The sequence below is a fragment of the Panicum virgatum genome, chromosome 8K (genome assembly GCF_016808335.1).
Source record: "Panicum virgatum strain AP13 chromosome 8K, P.virgatum_v5, whole genome shotgun sequence".
Taxonomy (NCBI): Eukaryota; Viridiplantae; Streptophyta; class Magnoliopsida; order Poales; family Poaceae; genus Panicum; species Panicum virgatum.
Genome location: NC_053143.1, coordinates 8579683 through 8606981, shown reverse-complemented (window position 1 = coordinate 8606981; position 27299 = coordinate 8579683). Strand labels below are relative to the sequence as shown.

Genomic DNA, 27299 nt, shown 5'->3' with positions numbered 1-27299 from the left:
CTGAGGCACAGGATCCACCTCAATCTCTTCGTCGACTTCCTCGTCCTCATCTTCTCCTTCTTCCGCCTGCCCCGCGGGATGTTGAGGGGCTTGGGCAGCCGGGTCTGCGCCCCCTGCCACACCCCGCAGGCGGCACAAGCGCGGGAGCACGTCCGTGTCTGCGTCCGCGGCCAGCTGGGCGGCCACGTCCACGGCCACGTGCGACCGCAGTGGCTTCCTCACGAGTAGCTTCCTCGAACCGGGCCATGATTCGGTTGGACCGGCGGATGGACATCTTCTGAGAAGGATAGACGAAGGTTTTTGGGCTTAACGTACGTCACTCATAAAGAAGGGTTATATAAACCATAGTAATTATACAATCAATGTGAAGAACGAGACAAAAACATAAAGCATCATCATAAATCCAATCACTCAATCAAACATGCATGTGGTACAAGAGACACCAATGCTTATCCGAGGCTACGCCCTAACCCTTGGATAGCACACCCCCCTCACGCTCTAATGATACATCGTGGAAAAACTCAAAAGGGGTGACTCTTAACGATTACATGACTCATCATGACAACTTTGCCGGCATTTGGTCCTCGGCTCAACACTACTCATGACTCTCACGCCGGAATGGGACATCGGCGGCTGCTACTCTACAACTACCTTATTCTAGCACTACTACTCACACACCCTACTCTGGACGTGGGCGCTTGGTCACCATATTGTGCAGTATGAGCCTATCAGACAAAATATCAAGTTAGTCACCCGATTGTCAAATACGAAGGAATCAGGTGAAGAAATAAGCCATCTAATTATCAAACTAACATAGTATCAATTACCGTTTGTAACATCAATGCACTGTACCGTGAACTGCAGGGGCCTAGGAGTCTCGCCGGCGATTAATTCGTGGAAGCATGTTCCTATAACGAAAATCAAGGTAACAAATTGTTATGCGATAATCGATATGAGGCATAAATCACTAAGAGAAAATTCACTTCTTACCTTGGGTTTCCAGAGCAAGAAAGGACCTTGTGAAACAAGCTTCCAAAAGCACACTTGGACCAGATCCAACTGATGACAGTATGAGACAGTGAAGAGACATTAAGCATTCAAAAGTAGAAAAAAAAAGATGAAGTATCATTATGAAACTATACTTCAAGATTTTGCAACCTTATCAGGTACAAAAGGAGGTGCATAGATGATATGATAATCTTGCCAACAGCATGCAAAATCTGCATACAAAGACAGAGTTACTACTAGTATCTAGCATATTTCGCATACTCATATCCAAATTCACTACACACTCACCAGTGGATCCTGAGCAGCATAGGACCAATGCAAACTGAACAGCAAAGCACTCATGTAGAATGAATAATTTGCATGACTTTCCTCCAGATGGTACTTTCTTGTTTCAAGATGGAATAGTGCCAGTAAGAATAGGAAGGACTGCCAGGCACCAAGTCCAGCAAAGAAAAGTGCCCAGGGGGCAGTGGTGTGAAATGTACCAGCAGTAAGGCCAAGCAGGGAGCAATTGAAAGAGAAAGTGAGGAATCGGACACAAATGTTGACCAATTCCTTGTTCCCCTCGCCCTTGTTCATGTGGTCCAAAACCTTCTGAGCCCCTCCCCAGTGCATTGTTCCCAAGCCTAACATGCAAATGGCAAAATAGCCTCGAAGCTTCGCTCTCCTCATATCCCTGATCTGCCTGGCGGTCTTCCCAACTTCTTCACGCTCGTAGTCTATTGTGGTGAGTGCGTCGAAGGAGCTCTGAGCCTTAGCACGAAACCAAACCTGAAAAACATGGCATCATATTCAGATACTTGCAAGCATCAGACAGCAAACAGTTATGAGTGCAATCAAATGAAAATTAGATGTGCCAATATATCCCAGCGCAGGACAAAAGGTTCTGAAACCTGCATTGTTTCCATCGATCCGTGGATACAAAAGAAATCAGAGCATATAATAAATTCAAAGAGGACTAACCCATATACAAAGCGCACAGCAAACTGAGATGCAGTATACTTCAATGGAAGATTTAAATTCAGAAATGAAAGTGACAGTTATCTTCAGTTTCCGCTTGAATTAATGATTGGGCAGCCAAATCCAAAAGTAGCACCGCACCACACGATTAACTGTCAGTCTGTCACCACGCCACCATGCCACACCACCACGCGCTAGCTTCTCCCCAGCCACCAGCAGCCGCAAGCAAGTCTCACAACGCCGCGACTGGAGCGCTGAACACGAAGCCTGAACTCGAACGGCGCCCGGCGATCACGGAGCCGCCGAACACCCGTGCCGACCCGGCGCGTTCCCCGTACGCGCAGGCGTGCGACAGAGAGCACGGAGCGTGACTACACGAGTGCGATCGCCATCCCAATTGGGGCGACTCGTGGACGCCTACGAGTGCAGCATCCTCCTCCACGACTCGTCCCAACTCGGCCGGACGCTCGCCGCCGACGAGCGCAACCCACCCCACCCAGAGAAATTTCAACCCGCGCGCCCCGCCTCCGCTAATTCGGCGGCTCAACTCCCGCCACCGGCGTCCCAAGCCAACCAAAACTACCCCACGGGCCCGCTTCACCGGAGATGAGCCATTCCGCGAGCCGCCACCAGCACCGTGGCCGTGCCGCTCCGCGACTTCCCAACCCAAGCGCTCGGAATCGACCGAAAAAGAGAGCAGGGGCGAAGAGCAAGTACGTACCTTCCACCCAGAGGCGGCGGGGTCGGCACCGGGGGAGGCGCCGGCGCCGGCGCCAGCCATCGCAGCGGTCAGCGGCGGGGTGGACGGGTGAGGAGGAGGTGGATTGGTGGAACAGCACCGGGCCGAGGCGAACTGCGGAGAAGGAGACCGGCTGGGCTTTGGCAAGCAGAAGGAATTCGAAACTATATTTCGAAATTTCGAGTGGGGCCGGCGCCGCCAGGAGGGAAGGTGGTCCCACCTGTCAGCGTTGTCTTCCTCTCCGGTGCTGCGAGGGGGCGGCGGCTTGCGTTGCGTTGCCGCCCCGCGCCTCTTCTGGGCATTTCCTCGAGTACGTGTACTGCAGGGACGTGGTGCCGGAAGCCCGGAGCACGCGTCCCTGCCTCGACCGGCGGCACGCCGCCCAGGCAGGGCTGCGGCACAGCCCGCCACGCCGGCGCGGTGGCCGCCACGGCATGGCCGGGCTATGCACCGCGCGCCCAACCCGATTGGGCGCTTGGAGCCCACACCGCACCCGAAGTCCGCGATCTTGGCACGGCCGTCGGGCGGCGCCGAGCACGACGTTCAGCGCCTCAACGTCCCCGTGCTCGACGCCAGCCTGCTCGCCCGCGCACGCTCCGATTGCGCCCTCGTCGTCCGCGGCGGCGACGAGCGACGCCACCACCCCTTGATGCGCTGCGGCCAAGCGCGCCCCCACTGTCACAGGCTGAGGTCCTCCGGCGCCGCGACCTGGAGCTGGAAGGTCTTTCTCTCGCCGGTGCCGTGGGGGGCGAGCCACGGCCACAAGGGCTCCAGCACCGACGCTGACGCGGACGCCGGGCGCGGTTGTGCTCGCTGCTCCGCCGGGGAGCACCAGCAGGTCCGCAGCGAGGTCAGGATGGGCCGGCCCAATCAGGAGCCCGAACTTGGAAGCAGTTTTTTTATTTATTTTTTCCAAAAAAATGCAGAATTCATCTTTTTTGAGATTGAGATTGAGATTACCCAGCTTAAAATGTCGATGTGTTTGCACGATTTATATACGCTAACTACATTTTTTACTTTTACTAATTATTGGTCACAATATGAAATTTCACACTTTTAAAACAAAGTGTGCCTGGAAGCTTTAGATAGGGCATTGAGTCAAAGCAAATGCAAACATGAACAAGAACAACGTTGGAGAAAATAAAGTGGGCCTCGACGCCACGGTGGACACGGGTGGCCACGCTGGGCGACACCTCGGCCAAAACCGCCCTCCAAAACCAGCCAGGTTGTTAATCAGACTATTTTGCAAAGTTTAAAGTGTGAAACAACCGGTTTTGTAGTTGAGGTCCCAAAGTATTCCAGCGCAAATACTTCAGGGGGTGATTTAGACTTTTTCCAAACCAATTAGTTGATTCATAATGAAACCAATTATCATAGCATGTAACTTTTCTATTTACAATTAATTAATTTTAAGATATTATTAGTTAAGGATGAAAATATTTGACTTTGACTAAGTCGACAGGTTGTTATATACTGGGAAGGAGGTAGTATAAGTTTTAGGGTTAAAAAATCTACAGTGCAAAAACATTGTATAGAAAAATCATAGCGCTCGTCTAGATACACGAAGAGGACCTTGTGTAGGTTTTGATATGCAATATTGAGCACAATTAAGTTCTTGGGAAACCCAATTTAACCCTCTTAGTTTGTCACCGTTCCCGACATATATAATTTAAAAGCAGAGGTTGCTCTGTTCTACTACTCTGTTTTTCTCCAAACAGAGCAGTAAGATCCTGCCGGCTACTTTGTTTCCTGAAAGCAAGCAGAGTAATTTTTTTTTTCTTTTGGCGCGCAAACGTCAGGTTGGGTTTGTCCGCCTGTGTGGCGCCAATTTCTATACAGGCAAACTAATAGGCAGCCACTGGTCGCGCGGCGCGTTTTTTTTTATTTTTGCATTTTTCAAAAAAAAAATTACAGAAATATATTTTTGGTTTTAGATTTTACAGTTCTATACCCCTACCGCCCAGCAGGTGGGCGGTAGGGACCTATATGTAAATAAAAAAAATTGCGCTGAGGTCCGCGGAGGGAGCCTGCCGCCCCCCTGCCGGGCGGCAGGCCCCCTGCCGCCCCACCAGTTGGCGGCAGGGGGCCTGCCGCCCGGCAGGGGGGGCGGCAGGCTCCCACCACTAATATAAAACTCCGCCTCTTCCCCCTGCGCCCTCATATTCTGCCCACGAGATCCAGAGATGGGAGAGGGAGGGTGAGTGAGGTAATTCCACCAGCGAAGCCCTGCCGGATTTTGGATCCGAACCGCAGGTAACCAATATTTCTCAACTTTGACATTCCAGATATTTTTATATTTAATTTTATGATTAGTATTTTTTATTATTGTAAGCACTTAGGGTTCGGATTAGTGGTTATAATTGAAGGCATAGTATATTTGTAGATATTAGATTAATTAAAATTAAGTCTTTGCATGGCCAGATATGTCGAGCAAAGTGGCATTTCAAGTTCATTACGGTGACTTCTATAGAATTACTCATGATTCCTATGGAGTAAATCTATCAGCATTGGAAAGAAGACAGTGCAGTCTAGACAAACCCCTAGAGAGGAGTTTTGAGTCCATACGGAAATGTCTTCACAAGATGTTCAACGTGAATTCAAAGACTCATTTGCTTACGGTTCATACCTTGACTTCCTGGGAAGCTAATGGGGATTTCTAGGAGTTGACGCATATAAGTAGTACGGAAGAATGGCAACATTACATGCACACAGCTCTTGAAAGTGGGTGGCCTCTCGCAATGGTAATTCAGATTCACCAGAAGACCGGTGATTTAGGTGAAGGGTCAACACACACAACATCTGACTGCAATGAAGAGATGGAAGAGGATAAAGAAGAAGAGAACGTGCAAGCTCCAAAACCAGAACCAGAACCACAAGGTTTAGCAGATGAAGGCGAGCGGATACCTGGAATTGTGGAGGACATGGAGAAAGAAGACCAGGATGCACAAATAATAGAGCAATGTGGGGACTCATCGGACGATGAGGACGATGAGTGTTTCCCAGTGCTAGGTGAATGACGTAAAGAGGGTTTTGGTAATCCAGTGGTACAAGATATTAGATGTCCGGAGTTTCAAGGGGCAAAGTATCGTACCATTGAGGATGTGAAGGATGCTGTGAAGCTCTGGGCTGTATCTCTGAGGAAGGAATTCAGAGTACTGAAGTCTAGCAGCAAAGAATACGAGGTGAGGTGTGCAGATAGAGACTGTACATGGCGAGTGCATGCATACAAGGCAAAGTTCAAGACACACTGGGAATGTTCAATTATTACACCACATACTTGTAGATTGACAGGTGTTGTGGGACATCATCGTAATATCACATCAACTTTCGTGGCTAAGAAGATGTATGGGGTGATTCTTGACAAAATGGATTATGAGCCTGCATTGATAATTAGGGACATTGAACAGAATTTCCAGTATGTGATCAGCTATGCAAAGGCTTGGCGGGCTAAACAAAAAGTATTTGAGATGAGGTTTGGCACTTATGAAGCATCATATGACAACCTACCTCGTATGCTTAAAGCAATTGTGCAAAGAAATCCTGGAAGTGCTTTTGATACATACAGTGTACCGAGCTTGTCAGGGGGGCCAAGCATTCTGCTGCGAGCTTTCTTCTGCATTGGAGCATGTGTGAGGGCATTCATTAACTGTCTTCCTGTTCTGTGTATTGACGGCACTTTCCTGACAGGGAAATATAAGGGAACAATATTGACGGCAATCGGAATTGATTGCAACAAGCAGATAGTTCCCATCGCCTTTGCCTTTGTTGAGAATGAGAACACCGAAAGTTGGTATTGGTTTCTTGAACGTCTGAAGATTCACGTTGTTGCTGGAAGGCCTAATGTTTGCCTTATCAGTGATAGGCATGCAGGTCTACTTGCAGCTATAAGGCAGCTCCAAGAAGGTAGTCAATTTTCACCTCCTATATGGCCAGATGTTGTCAATAGGTGGTGTGTGAGGCATATGGCTGCTAACTTTTATGAGCGGTTCAAGAATAAGGATCTGATGAATTTGTTCAAGCGATTGTGCACTCAGAATCAGCAGAGGAAGTTTGATGCTTTGTGGGGTATAATTGATGACATGAGTGCTGAATTGCTTAAGAGCCAGGCCTCATCATCCAGCAGGAGACGTTCTACAGATTCATTAGTTGGACATGCTAAGCCATTTTCACAGTGGATTGATGGTGCGCCTAAAGAGAAGTGGTCACTTCTGTATGACACAGATGGGAGACGTTATGGGATCGAGACGACCAACCATGCTGAATGTTACAATATGGTAATGCGTCGTGTTCGTAGATTTCCTCTTGTTGGCATTGTTGAGTTCATCATGTATGGATGCATAAGGTATTTTTGGGAGCGATACGCATCAGCTGCTCCCTTACTTAATGATCCAGGAGTGCATTTTTGCAGAAGGGTCAATGAGTACATGGAGAAAAAAATTGAAAAGGCTAGATTTCACTCAGTCATATCGATGGGCACAAAGGAGCAAAGATTTGAGGTATCATGCAGGGACAGGACCGGACAGGGTGTCCGCAGACAAAGGGTAATTCAAGAAGTTTTGATAACCATTGACGGGAGGGTGTTCTGCCGATGTCAGAAGCCAAAGGTGCGTCACTTACCATGCTCCCATGTCATCGCGGCTTGTTCTGTATCTGGGTTAGATGCTGCGTCATATGTTTCTCAATATTTCACAAAAGAAGCCGCAGCACAGACTTGGTGTCATGAGATATACGGCATCGGTATTCTAGGCCCATTCACTCAAAAAAATCCCCATCCAATTCTCATCCCTGATGCAGCTACGAAGCGGGGCATAGGCCGACGGCAGACACGTCATATCCGGAACGGAATGGACGAGGCCGAGGCTGGAAAGAAGAAAAAACATTGCAGCTTGTGTGGAGCGGACGGTCACACTTACAAGAAGTGCCCACAGCTTTCAGTACCCAATGTTGCTGCCGAGGCTGGACCTTCCGGGAATCCGACGGATGGATCGGCTCCACCTACAAGAATTCGCCGCATCTAGTTGTGCATTTATTTGTGTGTACGAAATTAAGTATATTATGTATGTACTATGCATAAATGTCTTGTTTAACTAGTTGGCAGTGCGTATTTCTATAGAATTTGGTTGTAATGAACGTAACCTTTAATGTAATATCTTATGTGGTATCTTGTTTAACGTTATATTTATATTTCATTCATTGTATCAAATTGGTTAGCCCCAAATGCTTGGACACATGGTTTGTCGCCACCTATAGCACAAGCCACCACATAATGTGACACATAGAAGATAGCTAAATGAGTACACATCCATGATACTGAAGAATCCAAATTATTTCAGTACAATTTGCTTCACAATCTAGACCGATGAACAATATATGTTACACATTATTTCATGAAATCATCTAGGTAGTCACGCACAGGGGGAGGAACATCATCTCTTGGAGGCCATGGTTTGGGGGGCATGAAGTCATCTAAGTCGTGATCCCAGTTAACAGAACTTGGTGCTGGAGGTGGTGCAGTTTGACTTGACGAACCTCTTGACTTTCCCTTTCTCTCTTTTATGGTTCCACTTTCATGTACAGGGGGAGGAACATCAGGTGTTCGAGGCCATGATTTGGGGGGCATGAAGTCATCCATATCGTCATCCTAGTTAACACAACTAGGTGCTCGAGGTGGTGCAGCACGACTTGACGAACCTCCGGTCACGTGTTCTTGCGGAGGCCGAGAACTATGACCCGAAGATTTTTTCCACCTCCTTCGTCTAGTTTGCGGCATAACTCCACCGAAGATACATACCAATTTTTTGAAATTTGGTATCGATTTGTTAATCAACTCCGTGTCCTCGGGGTAATCCTAGCATATAATTACACAATAATTTTACTATTTCGTAAATATGGATTACAAATAACGGACGTGATTAGAACTGAATAAGAGTTATCTTAATGTGCATCTCATACACCTCTGGCCGCATCCATATCTTATAAGTAGTTTGTAAGAATCCAATAACATGTTGATGATTCGCTAGTTCACATACCCTCATGTATATCTTCCTACATTCTAGCAGGTATTCCTTTAAATCTTGCATTGTAATACCTCGAAACAATGTTAAATATTTAAACTCAACTAATTTGGACAACACCATCTCTATCGTACCATCCGCTAATGGATTCAACTTCTTACTGATTACAAGACGTGTCATGATCTCAAGAAATATACTGGATTTTTCTTCGGTTCATGAAAATCCAACAGAATTGGAGGAAGACATTGCCTTATGCTGCAATAACAGTAAGGTACTGTCATTCTAAGTTTACTATTCTATATTTCACTATCCAAAAACTAAATCTATTCTAATTCATGATTATTTTAGAAACAAGTCTATAATAGTTGAGAAATATTGGTTACCTGCGGTTCGGATCCAAAATCCGGCAGGGCTTCCGGTGGAATTACCTCACGCACCCTCCCTCTCCCCTCTCTGGATCTCGTGGGCAGAAAATGAGGGCGCAAGAAGAAGAGGCGGAGTTTTATATTAGTGGTGGGAGCCTGCCGCCCCCCTGCCAGGCGGCAGGCCCCCTGCCGCCCCACCAGTTGGCGGCAGGCTCCCTGCCGCCCGGCAGGGGGGCGGCAGGCTCCCTCCGCGGACCTCTGGGCAAATTTTTTTTTTATTTACATATAGGTCCCTACCGCCCACTTGCCGGGCGGTAGGCCCCTTGTCGCCCTCCTGCCGGGCGGTAGGGGTATAGAACTGTAAAACCTAAAACCAAAAATATATTTCTGTAAATTTTTTTTTTGAAAAATGCAAAAATAAAAAAAGCGCTCGAGCGACCCAGTAAGTTTTTGAGCTGCCACCCTAAAAATGATGGGTTACGGCCCACTTGCATCAAGCCAACCAAAAAGACGCCCACGAGGTTGATGTTTTTGAGCCGCTTTGTAGTCACTGAAAAGAGATCATGATCTTCTAAAAAAAAAAAAGAGGAGATCACGATGGATTGGTACGATTACGATCATGTCAGCAGCATTACTAGCATTTTGAATTATAATGTCATCATTACCGTAAAAGGAAATGATAAATTGGAACATTCTATTGTGCCAAAAAACACCATGAAGATACATGAAAATTTAAGCTGCCAATAGGATGAACATTCTGTCCGTAGCAATATACGAGCATATTTGTCTAGTATTATATAAAGGAGGTAAAGAATTTTAATACCATATTCAATTATCTTTCAATATCAAACAAGAAATTTTTCCATTTCAAATCACTACACAAATCTATTTTAATTTGTTGAACGTCTCACACACAAGCTACCAAAACTAAATGCATAAAATACATCACGTTAGAAGTATATATAACTAAAAAATACAATCCCATGCCCCTACGTCACACTTTCAGCGTCATCCAAGGCTTGAGCCGCAATGCCAAAGTAAGGAGTGACCCCCAAGGCGATAACAAATTCAACCATGACGATGATCTCCCAGCCTTCTTCGTGGCAGTGACTCCTCGCGTATTGTACCATGGCATAGATCATGTACACCCACACTGCGACCAGCAGTCCCTGCGGAACAGCAAGCAAAAAAAAAAAGATTTTCAGAGAGACGCCAAGCATTCATCAGGTTGGTCAGAGAGCTCTACGATCGACAGCAACAACATGGGATTGGAAGCTAATTAAGCTACACGAGAATGGGATGAGCGATTGTTCTTCGTACCCGGAGGAGGTTTATGACGGTGAAGAACCTCGCCGGTACCTCCGCGCAGTCCACCACCTCCTCATCGGTCGCGCCGGGCATCGCGGGCGGCGGTGGCGCCGCCTCGAGGTCCGGCAGCGGCTCCCACACCACGGCCTCCACCTCCCGCCGCGGCGGCGGCGCCCGCCCGAAGCTGGGGGCGCGGCAAGGTCAGCCCCAGGCGCAGTGAGGCGGCGGCAGTTGGAATGACGGAGGCCAAAAAAAGTGGCACTAGATATGGACGCCGCAAGGATCACTAAATGCATTTTCCGGGTATCTAGATCAACCCTATCCTCATCGATCTATGTTGAATTAATGGAATCTGATTCATCTCAACATATGGGATATTTAATTCTGTACCTGTTTACATAGAGGAAAATTAACCAGGGGAAGTTTTTCTTTATGGAAAAAGAATAAATCAAGAATGTACAGTAGAAATTATTATAATTCCTTTACACGGCTTTAGACGGCTCCTGTATGTACTTGAAATGAAATACCAAACCCGCAAAAAAATAACAGAAGTATGTCTAACTACTGAGAATACTGTTTTTAGTACTTCCAAATATTCACCTCGACATTATCATGCTACCTAAGTTTTCCTGATGAAATACTTGAGAAATTAGTTCAACAGGGTAAGGTATTTAACTTTTGCATAAAAGCATCTAACTTTGATCATGTTGTAATAAGCAAAAGACATAGCATCTATGATCTCTAAAGCATGCATCAAACAATTGCATAAGTAAAATGTTCATAAACCACAAGCTCAATCTTCCATGAACTCCTTCACGAACTCTACACTGGAGCGAACCTCAAAGAGCGTGCTCATGACCGAGAGCGCGGCTATTGCAATAGATTACTAACCCTGCAGGGGTGTACAACCTTTTCCACATGAGAACAAGACCAACGACCATATCCACGGCCAAGGATAAGTGTTGATTCATGCCTCAACCTTTCACACGAACACAACCGGCTATGAGCGAACGGTCGGGAAAGACAAGTGCATCGGAACCGCCGATCGCACTCTAGAGGCTCTTGATTTGAGGACTTTGGTGGTTCGGTAATTTCCTCTATATATGGTGGAGGTGGAGAGGATGCAACTGATAGAACTTGAAGTTGTTGCGTCTCGTTGGGCTGCTCTACTATCTCTGGTGGATCGTCATATATGCCGGTATATTCGGTGCTGTTTAGGACCTTCTTCAAGAGAGTCCTGACTTCGGCCACTGTTTTGTACATGACTGGCCCCTCGGAGGACACATTCAGGAAATGTGCACTCTCCGACTTGAGACCGTAGATGAAATGTTGCATCAGTATTCCCTCTGGGATTTGATGTGGTGGCCCGGATTCTATCAGATGCATGAATCTAGCCCACGCTACTCCAAGTGACTCATCGCCTTGCTCGAATGTCATCAGTTGATTTCGGTGAGCAACCACCTTGGAGATGGGGTAGAAGAACAAGCAGAACCCGTCCTTCAGTTGTATCCAATCTCCTCCAACTCCTCTTGCAGTCCGGTTGTACCAAATTCTTGCTCCTCCCGTCAGAGAGAACGGGAATAGCTTCCACCGTAGGGTGTGTTGAGTCATACCGGGTATAATCAGAAGAGAACAATTATCTTCGAAGACCTGCAAGTGAGCATAGGGGCATTCGTCCTCTCTACCAGAGAAGGACTGAGCGCGAACCATGGCTACGAGACTGGGATGGATCTCGTAACCATTAGATAGTATGGGATGGCAGGATGCTGGTGGCTCCAAATACTCGCTAGATGGAGCTACCGGATAACTAAGAGAAAACTCCATGGAATAAGATGGGAAAGTTGTACGGCTGACTAACTCTAAATCTAGTGTTGCTACCGTTCCCCAGCAACGGCGCCAGAAAGCTTGTTGGCACTCCTTAGCCTAAACGAATTACTCTGCAAGCGTACAGAGACCGATGTAGCCTTCACCAGGGAGTATACCTGGGATATCGAATCCAAGGAACGGCAAAACTTCGACCAAATCTAGAACTACTCAACCGAACACACCAAAAGAGAAAAGGTAAGAGGGAAGAGGGCCTAACTCCAGATAACTTACTACTCTACCTAGCGACAAGCTAACTACTGACTCGATCTACTTCGGCGGCCTCAGGGAAGGACTCAGACTGGGGTGAGAAGGGATTCCAACGACAGTCGGCACTACTGCTATGAAAATACCCGAATGTGGTGGACTACGAGGGACGGACAGAGCTGTCACCACCTTCCTCCTACCACAACGATACCATGGGGTGGAACACAACCTGAGATAGCTAACCAAGCTTGGGCACCACGCCCACACTATCGAGCTACTTGCTCCTACTGTGTACTTAGATAGAAAGCAACCTCAGATAAGTAGAACTTGCTACTTACACAGACTCAGAATCCCGCAGATCAAAGAAAGTAATTTAACAAGTAACTAAAGCAGAAAGTAAAGCTAGCGAGAAACTGAAGTTGAGACAAGGAACTTACTCAAAGATATATTTCTCCGAGGTGGGTACAAAATATGGAGTAAGACCGAGAGAACTCGAGTCCACTCTTTTAAGCTTGGTTTGCACCAAAGCTCTCACCTTACTCTCTCCCTATTCTAATACAAAGAGAGCACAAGAGTGAACACTCTTCTCAAATGGATGGTGTGTGTTACAAGTGAGAGATGGAGCTCTATTTATAGTGCTTCAGGGTCGATTCAGAGGCTGGCGTCGGTTGCAAGCAGGTAAGGCGGTTGAGCTTAACTTCCACGCCAAGGGGGAGCTCCAGAGGATGACAGGTGGGGCCGGCCGGCCTAGGAGTGGCTCTGATCCTGCACCGCCTTCTCGTGGACGCTTCTGATTCTCTCCTGAAATCGGTAAAGGTTGCGTGGCGCCAACGGTGACAGTTAGGGGCCGGCCGGCCTCACCTAGGCCGGCCGACCTGGCTCTAGCTTGCCTCGGCCGCCCGTTGCTTTGTCATGTTGATCACATGTTGCACATGTGTTCTCAAGTCGGTTCGGGTCTTGGTTTAGTGGTTTGTCACTGATTGTGGACCCAAATAGACTTGGTACATGCCTTTCGGTCTTAATGAATTGCTCTTGTGTCTAGCACTTGATCTTTGCTTGATATCGTGTTCCGAACTATCTCCGAGGAGTTGCACGGTGGATTTGTGCAAGGGTAGGCCGGCCGGCCTGGGATTTCTCCCATTTTGGCTCAAATTCGTATGTTATGTTCCTGAAATCAATTAATCACCAAAACTCGTGGAACTCATTAATTTTAGTGAAAATTTATATAGTATGGTCCTGAGAGTCTGAAACCCGAAGGAATGTTGGCGGTAGAAATAACTGAAAATGACCGTCAACAGCCCCCTCCACAATCGGCCATCCCTTCCATGTATAGCTCAGGTTCATGGTGTCCTGCATGTCCACCTCAATCCATGGTGCCCTCCTCCACTCCATATTGGATTCCTGGTCTACAACACCCAGACATGGCTGGTCCATCTGCTCATGGCTTTTGGTGGGCACCTTCTTCCTCTACAAATATAGAAGACTCCGATCTGAAGGTTTGGTAAATTTTCCATGTACTCTTTGTCTATTTAATCTTCTATTTTAGCCAGTTCATCAATTCATGGGCTTGTGTATGAACTGAAGATGCAGTTTCTATTTTAGCCTTTGGTACTTAGTTTCTAGCGAAGAGGATTAATCTGTATGCTCTGTATTTTTTTGTGTTATGGTGCAAATTAGCACTTGATTGGCATATACCAGTTCTCACACACTAGTTACATTCTGCAATAATATGCATTGAGAAAACTGAAATCTGCTTGTTTGTATATTGATTTTTTGACCATTGAACGCACACGTAAATTTTGTTTCAGGAGTGTGCTATGTATGGTGAATGCTGCTGGATTGCTGGTGCTATTTAGAGGTATGCATTCTCTAATCTGAACCGAACATGCTCTCTTCATTAAGTTTGCATTGACAAGCTACTTACCCTTGCCTTTGTTTTGTTTTTTTTTCAAATAGTGGTTGAAGATTGTTGGTGCAATGGATTGGCTGTTCTTCTGAATTGAAGTTATTGCAACTATGGTTCTATCCCTTTCGTGGTCTAGATAAAAAACAAATGGCATGTTTGGTGGAAGCTTATTTAGCACTACTTTTGATGTATGCATTTTTAAAAAGATTTCTGTAACATTTAAACACTGGTGTCATAGTGCTATTTGTCATCAGTTATTTGTATCTAGGTGCAATGTTTAAGCACTGGTATCATGGTTCTATAGAGATGTAGCCACAAAGGATCCTTTGCACCTGCAGACATTAATTGTTTTGATGTTTCAATCGGCCAGTGTACCAGCCAGCTTATAGCCAACCCATTATATGGGTAAGTTTTTTTTTTTGAATCATAAGCCTCCCTGCTTTATTCAGGAACCCCCGGCTCAGCCAGATCGCAAGCCAAAATTTGGCAGCTGAAATGCCCACCAAAGATACGCCACTTTTTCTGGAGGTTTACACACAATAGTTTGCCTTTGAGAATGAACATTGCTAGAAGAGGTATGGTGATTGACACGAGATGCCCTGTCTGTTGGAGGTTAGATGAGGAGGAGGACATTGTTTCTTAAAATGCAAGTATGTCAAGGCATGCTGGAGAGCTATGAACTTCGAGGACACCAGACTCAACCTGTGTTCTCTGTCAGATGCGAAACAGGTCGCGGATTGCATCCTGTCTCAGAAGGAAGAAAAGAAGCTAATGATCATTGGCTTGCTGTGGTCATGGTGGGATGCGCGGAACAAAGCTAATGTTGGGGAGCAGTTGAGATCCACAGATGAGGTGTTGTGGAAGGCGTGTTTGGCTAACATGCACACTGAAACTGAACCTGGGAGGGATGCTGCACCGGTATCAAGAGGTCCGGAACGAAGATGGGACCCTCCTCCGGGTGGTGTTTGGAAGATTAATATAGATGGTGCTTTCTGCGAGGCAAATAAGAAAGGTGCTTGACCTGCTTTATTCAGTGACGGCCGTGATCTTGAACTGCTCTCCCCCTGCTGGCGAATTCTATCACGTGTCATGCCATCATCCAACACATGATAAGCTGATTTCACTGAGAAAACACCCTTCTTGTCATAGTGCCAAGCCAGCAGGTCCTCCATGCCTTGTTTAATAGGGATACACAGTATGCGGGCCACATCCTCCTCCCAAAACACTGACCGGATTAGTGCCCTATCCCAGTCGCCACTAACTGGATCAATCAATTCCGGAACCCGGCGCAAAAGAGTATGACCACGTGGTGTGATCGGTCTTCTAGTAATGCCATCAGGTATCCACGGATCAGACCAAATATCGATCTGCGTTCCATCCCCGACTCTCCAAATAAGTCCCTCCTTTAAAGCCTGCACACCACGGACAATGCTGCGCCAAGAGTAAGAAATTCCAGGTTTCTCCTTAGCCCCCATCAGATTTCCATCAGGGAAATATTTAGCTCGTAGTCCCCGAGCACACAAAGACTCCGGACTAATTATCAGTCTCCAACCCTGTCGAGCAAGCATAGCCAGATTAAACAGGTGCAAGTCCCTGAACCCAAGCCCACCATTCTCCTTTCTTGTGCATAATTTCTCTTTGGACAGCCAATGCATTTTATTCTCCTGATCCTGTTGTGCCCACCAGAAACGGCATATCATTGTCATAATATCATCACAAAGTGATTTTGTCAAATCAAAACAAGACATGGCATAACTCGGGATGGCTTGTGCCACGGACTTAATCAAAATTTCTTTCCCAGCTTTGGACAACAACTTCTCCTTCCATCCCTGTATACGCTTCCAGACTCTATCCTTAAGATATGCAAATGTTTTCTCTTTTGATCTGCCCATATACACCGGCAACCCCAAATATTTCTCATTGCGAGCTTCCACGTTTATTCCCAAGGCTGTCATCATTTGCTGCTTCTCAGCACTTCTAGCATTTTTACTAAATATTATTGAGGACTTTTCCTTGTTAATAATCTGTCCCGGGCAATCTTCATACAATGAAAGAATATGCTGCACACGGCTGCTGGCTACATTAGTAACCATGCTCTAAAATCGACGGCTGCCGATGATTCTGTGATGGTTCAACTCAATCCGACAGCCCACGTTCTATGGATCATCCCGGCTCCTCACGCCTCAACGCGCGGCTCCACCCCACCTCGGCACCGCGCAACCACGGCCACGGTTCGAAACCCAGCCGCATCTCTTTTCTCTATTTTCCCCCGTCGCCCTCCCCCGACGTCCTCCACGGTGGAGCCCGCCCTCCTCCACTCCGACTCCTCCGCCGCCCCCAACCGCGCCCCCACTCCTCCGCCGCGCCGCCAGGGCGCAAGGCGCGGGCGGATCGAGCCGACGAAGTCCATCCGCGTCGCGGGCGCAAGGCAGTTTCTTGTGAATCAATATATTCAGTGTTCTCTTCCCTGGAGGCATTCTTTTCTGATGTCTTAGAAGACCCTGTTGGTGAAGTTCCTAGGCAGTGTCACGTTGTTTTCTGAATGAATAAAGTGGCAGAGTGGGAGCTTTTATTGGCCTTATGGAATTATGATCGAGTTTCAGGTTGTGCATTTTTTTTGCTGCAATGCTAATTTCTTGAGTGTTCCTGTTACAGAGGCTGTACTATTGGGAGCAAAGAATGCTGCAATAGCTGGTACTGTGGTAGCAGTTCCCACGGTGCGCAATTGTTTAACTATTTAATTTGCAGTCTGTAGTTTATGTACACTTCCTTCCAAGAAATTTAATGCCCATGCTTGAGCGAGGCTATACCATCATTTGCTATCTTGACTTTTTTTAGGGAATCATTCCATCAACCTGCTATATCTCTTCTTATAATTTAGTAGGAAGTGAAATTCTGATGACTTTAAAATATTTACTAGCTACCTTCTATCGATTCCCATATGTTTAACTATGAAATGATTTGGATTGTCATCTTGCATATAGTTCTGAACTACATGGAAATTTTATCTGCTGCAGTTGGTCGGCTGCCGTGTCCTTCCTTGGGCTAAGGCTAATCTCAACTACACCGCACAAACACTCATCATATCTGCAGGTACCATTTTACTGTTTAGTTTACTGATAGTTCATGTGTGTGCTTTGTTTGCACAATACAGTTTACTCAATGATTCTTTTTGATCAACTACTCATGTTTCAGGATACTATCATACGGATATTGAGCTTGTGATGTTAGTTCCAGTTAATTTATGTGTTTTATTTTAGATTTTAATGGGATTGGGATTTTTTCCCTAGGCTTGCCTTTTTGTATGATTTTTGCCTGTCAACTATAGAGAGAACAGAGAGGTAAGCATGGTGGCAGTGATTACTTCAAGGTAATGGTCTTTCTGGTTCAGATAGATAGATGAAGATGAGATGGTTCTGTCGTATTTGTGATTGGTTGCTCTTCTTAGGTAGTGCCTCGCTAGGAATTAACCATGACCCAAGCCAGCTTTGCACAATGCAAGCAGCTCTTGTTTGGTTTGTTGGACAGGATTTAAGTTGGCCAAGTCTGCACATGTTTGGTTGCTTGACTTGTTTGGGTGGCGTCACCTCTTTCCTGGTTTGGTGAGCAATATTGCGATCACCGCCTGTTCTGAACTAAGAAACACTGGCCGCGCAAAATTGGAGCTATTGATGTGCTCCAGGATAATTGAACCGAGAGAATTTCAAACATGTTCCTCTCCCTTTTCTTTCACCAAGGGTTCAGAGTTGAGACAAGTGCACGGAGAAATGGCAAAGCTATGTCCATATATTTGGACAGTAACCAGGCGTACCTCCAAAATCCCTGCATTTAGTTGAGCTCTTGCTATGCTTGGGTGGATTCCGTTCTTTGTTTGTATAGGATTAGCTTCCTTTTCTGTGGGGATCAAGGTGATTTGATTGCCATATGTAGGGAAATGAAGAATAACTGAATTGGTAGGTAACTTACTTAAAATGCATAACCAAACATTTTGATGTTGTACCAAACATTCAACATGCTGTGAATCTAGAGTACGAGCAGAGTAGCTGTTCTTTAGCAACTGGTACGACGGGCAGAGTTTAGCTGTTCTGAAACATGCAAAAAGTAGCTGTTCTTAAGGAGTACTGCACTCCACTATCTTAAATAAACATTTATGCTATGCTAACCTGCAGTGTCTTAATATGGATTAGTCATTTTACTTAATATATAGAAACACATGCATTTTTATTGGTTATGCTTGTTGCTGTGCAATTTATCATTTCACTAAAAACTGGGGCTTTTCATTGGGTCCATGAAAAATTATATGATTAATATGCTGAGCTGCAGAATAATAAATTTCCGAATTCATGGTGCCAAAATAGCAATCTAAAATTTTTCTCAGTTAATCTAGAGAATTAACATATGTCACTGTGTCCACTTCGTCTGGCACATTGGGTATTTTTCAGATTATGTTGATCAGTAGCAGTGCGCTGGCTGGGATCATTCCGTTCGAGTGGTTTTCTATCAGTAAATTGTTCTACGATTGTTGTTGCACAGGTAACGAGTTATACATCGTTGGTGGATCTAACAATTCAATGCTTCTTATTACAACTGTGAGCAATTTTATCCTCTTTGGTTGTGCAGAAACCTGCATCAATGGCTGATGCACATGACTTCTTCAAGCCCCTCACTGATGTGATTGCAAAAGCAACTGCAATGACAGAACATAGGAAGCCTGACTATTTCAATCATTTAAAGAGTGTTGCTGACAGTCTCCCTACTTTGGTTGGAAGCCTGTTATGTAGTGGTTGTTTTAGACTGATCATTTGTGAGATTGGATGCTACTGCAAATTTTAGTTATGGATATGATCATTTTGAATTGATCGATAATTTTTAGTTGCGTGTATATGATCATTTTATTCTTGACTATGGAAACATATATTGTCTTTTGGTTGTTTTGATGTGCATGGACAAATTATCACTCGTAGCGTTAGCACGGACATACTTATCCGTGTTGTTTTTGTAAGTCTGCAATTTATCCGTGGCGTTAGCACGGGTACCTTACTAGTTTCTATAGGAGTTGAAACTCTAAAGTGATCGGGAGGTGATGAGGGAGCTAACGTGGTGTGCCACACCATCAGGAAACGAATAAAGTTGGGCCAATTTGGATAGTTGGAAGACTGGATTCCATATTTTCATGGTTAAGAGATGAAATAAAGCCAAGCGTGTTAGTTTAGGGACCAATTCGGCTGTTTTGCCTTATATAAAGGAGGGTTAGCTGCTCAACGATGCAGCCAGATAGCGTTGGATACATGCTGCAATAAGCTGTGGGTCGCAAGCTGCTTGAGAAAAATAGGAATTTTTCGTATATAAGAAAAATAGGAACATCCTGGTCGCTAACCGACAATGTGGTCAAGAAAAGGCTTCCACCAATTTTGATTTCGCTTCCGTTGGGTTTTTGCCATTTTCTTAGAAAATCTGTTTTATTCCGAGAATAGAGCATTCGTTGGATTTGGCAGTATACGATGTCGGTATGAAAATTTTCAATTCCTACTTTCTTCCCTCGCTTTCGTTTCAAAAAAAAAACTTTCATCCCTCGCTAAGGAAGGGGTCCGAACGCTGTGGAAGCTTGGAAGGGGTTGCTCCCCAGGCTAGTGGGCGGTGACGGATCACGTGATCGGTGCTCTACGAGGGAGAGTCACCCGTGGTCGTAGTGTCGCCCGTGTTTTTAATAAGCTTATTTATAAATGCTTTAGTGCTTCTCCGTTTTTTTCACGCGTGCTTGTGTTTTTATGGCATTGGAATTGAACCACAATTCGGTGCTTCAGATTCAGACTTTTCCATGCGCCACCTTTGTGATCAAGCCAAATAGGCCGCGGCATTCTTCATATACAGATACAGATAGCCTAATTGGAAAACAAAAATAAATGAAAATGAAAAATGACATGGAGGACAGTAAAGCACGCCAGGTGGGACTCGAACCCGCGACTGTCTGATTAGAAGTCAGACGCCTTATCCATTAGGCCACAGGCGCGACGTCCTGTTCAAAAAATAAATCGTAATTAGTATTCTAGTTCCCACCAAGTACCTGTGGCAAGAAGCAAGTGCAAGCCACTAGGGGATTTTTAACAGATTCAGCTAACTAATTTTTCTGTAAAATAGATATGTTTTGAGTGTAAATGAATAGTCTGCCTTTTCTGTGTCAACTTAGGATTTTGAGGTCAATTAGTCAAAAATTTTTACCTCAATTCATTTTCAAAAACAGATTCGTAGTGTTGGAATCACCTTGGAGCTAATAAAAAAGTTGTTATCCGCTTCTATTCTGTTCTAAGAACACACTCCATCTACTAAAAGTATGAAGGTAAGGCCGGTTAAATGTTAGATGGGGTTCTTAATTCTTTTTTTTTATTTGAGCCCTAAGCGGGCTCTAGCTCTGGCTCCTATTGAAGCCCTACCAAACGCTTCGAAAGTGGAGCGGCTCCGCCCCGAAGAGCTGCAAAAACGACTTTGCCTGCAAGAAGCCGGAGTAGGTAGAGCAAAAAAAAAAAAAAAAACCAGCTCCGCCTGCTCCATCTCTTTCTGTAGGAGCCGGAGCCCTCTCAAACGGCTTGCCAGCAATAGCCAATTTAATAGGATTGAATGCTTAGTAGGCACTGTTAGTGAAATGGTAAAACCTCAAACATTTACTAAAAATGTGTCAATCTATAAATGTTTTTCATGTATAACTTGTACTGTATTTATGTTTAGAAGTCCTATTGTATTGATTTTTAACCATAAATAAGTGATATATTTCTGTGAGAAAGTATTGGTCAGTTGAGTATTAGTCTTGCATTTGATTTTGCGAGAAAGCAATAATCAAGTCGAAATAAATGTGTAGGAGTATACATTTTTTTTACTGAATACGTATTGTGTTATCTCTCGGACTGTATATATACAGAAGAAAAATAAAAAAAAGTAAAGAAAAAAAAGGGAGCCTTCAATATATGATGAAGTGAAACCCCCGATTTCGCCGAACCGCTTCGCCGCCTTCGCAGTTCGCACTCGGCACCGGGAGCTCCCTTCTCTGCGTCGTCGAGCCGCTCCTCCACGGCGTCGCAGGTACTGGACTCGAACTCGCCTGCTCTCGTTTCGTGGGTTGATTTGGAGCGCGGTTGGGGGAAGCCGCGGCGCGCCGCGTGGTGATTCGTTGAGCCACTGGGACGGCTAGGGTTTGGATTGGTCGGGGGGACGGTGGGAGTTGAGGAGCAGCGGAAGAAGGGGTGCGGTCGAGTTGGGGAGTTAGCCGGATTTTTGGGGGGCGCGTGCCGCCAAGGTCGTGGGCTGGCGAGAGCACGGGGGAACGCAGCGCCCAGTCGGGCGCGGGGCGGCGGCCGTTGGCCCGCCCCAATTGAGTTGGGGACGACAGCGGCGGCGGCGCGAGTCCGATTCCGATTGAACGCGGCACACAAGCACCTAGGCACGCCAATGCCTTTCTGCTGCCACTTTCATTTTTTTGGTTGCTGCATCAGTCCAGCAGAGCAATTAGCAAAGCACTAGCCGAATCAAATGCGACACCTAGCCATGGCACAGCCTTTGCTGAAACTAGTCTTTGTTTTTTCTTGCTGCATCAGTCCAATATAGCAAAGCAACAGCCCGTTCAAACGCTTCACCTAGCCACAACACATATTTTTGCTTGCTGTATTAGTTAAATACACTAACTAGTAAGCAACAGCCAACATCGACTGGTTGCTGACACAATTTTTGGTCTTGGATCGGTGCAGTTCCCAATGGTGATTCAGAGCCTTCGCAGCGTTTTCAGTGACCTCACCTATTATCATGAGATAGACCCTGCAAACATGACACCTGAGATAAAAAAGGAATCATACTGTTTGCATAGTTGCAGCATGATAAGTCAGCCTTTATTCTAATAAATTGTGTGCTTGTGCAGGTGAAAAAGGCTATGACAGACCAAAGAATGAAGCGGTACAAAATTATCTGTTACTGTGGTGCAACGCTTATGGTGGGGACTGATAAAGCAGCTCTGCTCAACAGGGTCTATCAATACAACCATACAGCTGCACAGATATGCACGATATACCTCACTGTCGCATTGGTTTCCATGCTACTAGGCATTATATCTTCTTCGTTTCCCGACTCCGCCCCTTGTGCAATGCCAATTGCCTGGAATGGCACTTTGCAAGTGTTTCTGTACCTGAATGCGTACTTCCATTTAAGTATTATGGAGGTTTATCCAGAGTTGCTGCACCTAACAATATCGTTTATGGTCACATCCATGCTTTTCAGCATCTATTGGTCTTTCTGCACAAGATCCCACAGTAGGTTTCTTTGATTACCTTCCAAAGTTTGTCCTTATATCGATTATGCTAATTTGATTTGTCAGTAAGTAAAACTTGTATTTTTTTATGATCAGGTGTGTTTGGTGGACGCCGCACATCATGAGTAGGTTCCTCTACATAGTCAAGGGCTGGATCGGTAGGGTACATCAAATCTTGAATCATTAATGTATGCCTTCAAAGACTAGTTAGGTAATCAAGAAATGATTTGAAGTTCTGAAATTTGGGAAATGAGGTTGGGTGTAATCAAGACTTGTTATGTCACATGATGATGTGATGGTATGAGTTATCTGGTTTTATTCATGATTTAGTTGCCTACTGATGATGATTCCCTTGTGTAGCAATATGAACCTTGTTAGAAATACTCTGCATGATCTCTTTACGCTATATATGACTTCTAGATGGGTACAGCTGGTTTCTGTACCTGCCATCCAAGAATTTTGTCTTCTTTTTGTGGTAATTATCACACAATAAATTGATGACAAGGAAGAATTGGATATATGTCCTCCAACCAGCTGAATGTATGAATGTAGTTCTGAGATTCTTTACTTTTTTTTTTGGTGAAACCAGTTTATAAACACAGGCAAACTCATACAATTAAAGAGTTGCTTACCAAATTTATAAGGATGCTATGTTGTAAAAGATGTCATGTTTTAGATTCCTGGAGAACATACTGAAAACAGGGCAATCACCATGATAAAAGCCTGAAAGAGATGTGAAGCAGATTGCTGGAGGCCATGGAACTATGGAAGAGTAGCATCGGCTCTTTGTTTTTCGTGATTTCCTCTTGCCAATGTTTGGCTCTTCCTGGCATCAAAAAATGTTTGGCTCTTCCTTCTGATGATTGGCAATGCAAGATGCCAAAACTGTGCTGGCTGAAGGTGTTTTGGGGCACAAAATTGTACCTATCTGAACAGGGTTTGACTGAACTTGGTTTCAGTAAATTTGGGGTCAGAGCACCCCTACCGTGGTCTCTTAACTCTATTATTCTGAAAGGGTGATAAAGCACTTGATGCAACTATGAGCCTATCCAGTTCAAGGCGATTATCTATCTTCTCCGTTCCATGTTCTTGTTGGGGATCACTTATGCCATTGGCGTGTTTGTGCTCTCTAGCGGCACAAGCAATGTTGCAAAGCACATATCGTGTCACTTAACTCGGAAAAGCACATATCAAGAATTTTTAACCAGTGGGAAAAAAGGGATTTTGAGAACTTAATAAACTTCACTGCACACAATAGGTATCAATATGGGATGGGACACACCATTTCCTAAAAACTGAACTGAATACATACAGAGAGCAAAACTTGGCCGTAAGTACGAAAAAAAAACGCTTACAACATTCTGTATTGATGGTCATTGTTAATAGTTGAAGTGGAGCCACATACTCTTCAGGCGCCTACACGTTACAACTTCTTTTTGAAGATTATTGCAAATACATTTACATTGTAGATGGAGGTGGCAGGATTCTAAACTTTATGGGCTTATGACAATAGCTGGACCGCTGCAATCTTAGGGATCTTTTCTCGGAGCTTCTGAGTAAGGGCAACTCGAACAGTCATCACACCAGCAGCTGGTCCCGTAAGCCTAACCTTGACAATAGGTTCCTCGATTGCAACAAACTCAAGCTCGCCACCTCCTGTGCCAGCAAGGTACGGCCTAATCTCATCAAGTACCTGATATAGGAGAAAACATGTAAGTGGTGTTCAGTTCCTATCTCAACACATTTTCCCGCAAAATACCGATGACCCATGGAACTCAAAAGGTCAAAAGAAAAAAGAATGTTATGCTTTGAACAAAAGGAATGGAAGTATACATCTCCAAGGCTATTTTTTCAAAGAAGTCATAATTAAATCATAGAAGCAAAATAGCCACAGTATCATTTGCTTGTTGGTCCCCATGTCCATCTTGATTGCTTTCATCTCACAGGAAGTAAACTTGGAAAATGCATGAAAGGTACCACTGTCTATATCAGTGAATAGAATTTGCAATTAAGCATTGACTAACATCAGTTTCTCTATCAATCAAAGTAGAATAGACAGTTTGACAGCTGAAAGGATCATGTACTGAGCAACCGAAACAGGATGCAAAAGCTAAATGAATCAGTGCGCTAATGAGAAGAGACAGCAGGTAGTTATATATGATATGAATGCAAGTTCTAGGTTCATGCTATGGGAATCAACTGAAGCACCAGTGTTGCCACAAAAGAAATAGCCAGAAAATGATAGTGCCACTATAATGAAACGTCTCTAACCTGCTCCTACCAGACTTAAGTCGAGAATTTTAGCACTGCAGTTCATTCCACACCATAATCAGGAAAAAATGTTTAATTCAATCCTAGTAAACTAGCATATAAAGATGAATCTTAGACATGAAAATAATCAGTACAGCTCTGTAGAAATTAATAAGCACAATCCATCAGAAAACTCTAAATTTGATTTACAAAGTACACTAAAGTGGTGGTAAAACACCATATCTCAGAAGAAATTGATCTTATTTTAGGAATATTCATTCCAATTAGTCAACAATATAAAGCCTGGGTTGCTTCAATATTCCATAAGCATCCAATAATCTTTACTAATCGAAGTATTCAGGCAACAATAGAGCATTTACCTTTTCAATGTTCTCTTGGGTCAACTCAAGCCCAGTCTCCTCATCAGCGATGGGTTCAACTGCTACAATCTCTGGTATTTTCTCCATCAAGCGTCGCTCGATACCCATCTTCATCGTTGTTACTGAAGCCGGGCATGAGCCACATGCTCCTTGCAGCTTTAACCTCACGACATTCCCGTCAATCTCATGCAATGCAACATTTCCTCCATCTGCCATAAGATATGGCCTTACTTCATCCAAAACCATCTCAACATTTTCAGCAGTCAGCGGCAGCTCGATCGCAGGGTCTGGGTTGGCAACAGCTTGAACCACTGCTGAAGCAGGAAAACAGGTGGAGCTTCAGTTGCTTGAACAGTTACATTTTAGTCAATTAAGAAAGATAATCCAATCAAACAGTCTGAAATTTGGAATGCCCCAGTACCAAACCTAAATCTAGGAGATGCTCCAGCTTGCACCAAAACGGTTAACTTTCTATATGCTTACATGATAATCATTACACGCTGCAGGCAACATGAAACTGAGCTCCAACAATGGAAGAGGGAAGGTGCCATAAAGTCCGACAGAACATACTGGATAGGTGCAAGGTGTACTTTGTAGTTTTTAATGATGTTGTCACTGCATAATTACAGAGAATATTACACAACATCCAGGTTTTGCATCTACACTTTAACACCACGTGTCACTACATCAACAGATTAATCATCTTTGAAACTAGCTATCCTTATTTGGAGAACCTAAGTAAACAGTCACCATGTGGCAACGAATAGCGGGCGCATACTCTTTAGACCTGACCATGGGATTTACGACAGCAGAGTATGTGGGTGCAAAATTCTTCCTTTTTAGGAGATGATGCCGCGGTATGATTATATGATTATAGGATTATAGCATCGAAGTTCCGCGACACATGACAAGTTAATTCCTCTAAAGCAATCCCCAGAAATCCTTAGCGATAGCTCCCTATAATATACTACCAATCCACAGAGTATAGCAAAGCTTGAGATAGCTCCCTACCAATACAAAATCCCAAACAAAGCAAGAAACAGGAAGACAAACAGAACCAGGACCAAGAGCCAAAGGACGCACCTTGCTGCCGCCGCCGACGGCCCAGGGGCGCGGACGCGGCGACCAGCCTGGGCGCGGGAGAAGCCGGCACGGCCGTCGACGCAACCCCCACCTGCGCACCACCGAATCAAAGAACCCGTCAGCCGAATGGAGCCACGGAAGAGAGCAGCCCCCCCTCAAGGGCCACGGAGGGGAACGGAACCCTTACCCTGAAGGAGGCAGGCGAGGAGGAGGAGGTGGACGGCGATGGGCCCGGCGCCCACGCCGCCGCCGCCGCCGCCGCCGCCTGCATCGTTGGAGAGGAGAAGCGTGGTGCGCGCGGTTCTTGGCAGGAGACCGGGGAAGATTCCGGGTGGGTGGAACCGTGGAGCTCTCCTCGTTGTGGCTAGGGGTGATTGGCGTGCCTGTTCTGCCTTTTTCTTCTCTCTCTCATTTGTTAATTGTTCCCCATCTTGTAGGAAAAGAAAAGGACAAATTACGGTTTGGAAGCTTTTTTTCTTCTTCAGAATTTCAGTTGCGACAATTTCTCTCAGTTTCTTTTTCATTCGCAAGGAAATGTGCTATTTGCCCGCCGGGGTTAAATTTTAGTGGTGTTTGAGGAGAAGTTGGGCACGACGACGAATCGTGGTCGCTCTTGGTGCTGCCGTGCTGGTTGGGTCTTGAGCCGCACCGTGTTCATGTACACATACACTTGGTCGGAAGCGTGTCAATTTTGTCTTGGATGTACTGCAGTTTTTTCAAGTTCCAAACCGCAGCTTTTAATTTGACAAAGCAATGCTTTTAGGTTGGCTTTCTACCTATTGTTATGCCAATCGGAGTCTTAACATCGTCCAACTTTGAGATTAAAGGCCCGTCTGGCAGAAATTCGGTTTCTCAAAGAAACATTTTTGGAGAAAAAAAAACTGATTATGTTTGGGTTCTCTAGTTTCTCGTAGAATTGGAGAAAC

General features: G+C 45.2%; 4 protein-coding genes and 1 non-coding gene across 11 annotated transcripts; 2 read left to right on the top strand and 3 right to left on the bottom strand.

Annotated features, from left to right (window-relative positions):
* Positions 1–379: 379 nt before the first annotated feature.
* Positions 380–3502, bottom strand: LOC120643831. Of its 6 annotated transcripts, none has more exons than XR_005663193.1 (7): positions 2690–3502; positions 1494–1779; positions 1297–1389; positions 1159–1220; positions 991–1059; positions 828–908; positions 380–725 (listed from the first exon to the last, which is right to left on the bottom strand). XR_005663193.1 is itself a non-coding variant. In XM_039920313.1 (7 exons), exons 1-6 carry the CDS (start codon positions 2747–2749, stop codon positions 888–890), a joined length of 591 nt encoding a protein of 196 aa, XP_039776247.1. In that variant the 5' UTR covers positions 2750–3502; the 3' UTR covers positions 380–725; positions 853–887. The 6 variants fall into 6 exon arrangements, 4 of the variants coding, with proteins under 4 accessions (XP_039776247.1, XP_039776245.1, XP_039776246.1 ...); XR_005663194.1 differs by having other exon boundaries at positions 1297–1393; positions 2690–3501; XM_039920313.1 differs by having other exon boundaries at positions 853–908.
* A 13073-nt stretch (positions 3503–16575) lies between these two features.
* LOC120643830 lies at positions 16576–19236 on the top strand. Its single transcript, XM_039920309.1, has 4 exons — positions 16576–17087; positions 17388–17463; positions 18827–18903; positions 18991–19236. Exons 1-4 carry the CDS (start codon positions 16959–16961, stop codon positions 19201–19203), a joined length of 495 nt encoding a protein of 164 aa, XP_039776243.1. The 5' UTR covers positions 16576–16958; the 3' UTR covers positions 19204–19236.
* A 1071-nt stretch (positions 19237–20307) lies between these two features.
* Positions 20308–20380, bottom strand: TRNAR-UCU. The gene has a single exon. It is a non-coding gene; the product is annotated as a tRNA-Arg (tRNA).
* Positions 20381–21371: 991 nt separating this feature from the next.
* Positions 21372–23117, top strand: LOC120643829. The gene is made up of 4 exons (XM_039920308.1): positions 21372–21444; positions 22107–22115; positions 22274–22661; positions 22757–23117. The coding sequence occupies exons 2-4, from the start codon at positions 22113–22115 to the stop codon at positions 22783–22785; spliced, it is 420 nt and encodes a 139-aa protein (XP_039776242.1). The 5' UTR covers positions 21372–21444; positions 22107–22112; the 3' UTR covers positions 22786–23117.
* Positions 23118–23915: 798 nt separating this feature from the next.
* Positions 23916–26783, bottom strand: LOC120643828 (nifU-like protein 2, chloroplastic). 2 transcript variants are annotated; one of them, XM_039920307.1, is made up of 4 exons: positions 26561–26783; positions 26374–26464; positions 25291–25601; positions 23916–24353 (listed from the first exon to the last, which is right to left on the bottom strand). In XM_039920307.1, the coding sequence occupies exons 1-4, from the start codon at positions 26642–26644 to the stop codon at positions 24162–24164; spliced, it is 678 nt and encodes a 225-aa protein (XP_039776241.1). In that variant the 5' UTR covers positions 26645–26783; the 3' UTR covers positions 23916–24161. The 2 variants fall into 2 exon arrangements, with proteins under 2 accessions (XP_039776241.1, XP_039776240.1); XM_039920306.1 differs by having other exon boundaries at positions 25291–25604; positions 26561–26779.
* Positions 26784–27299: the final 516 nt, after the last annotated feature.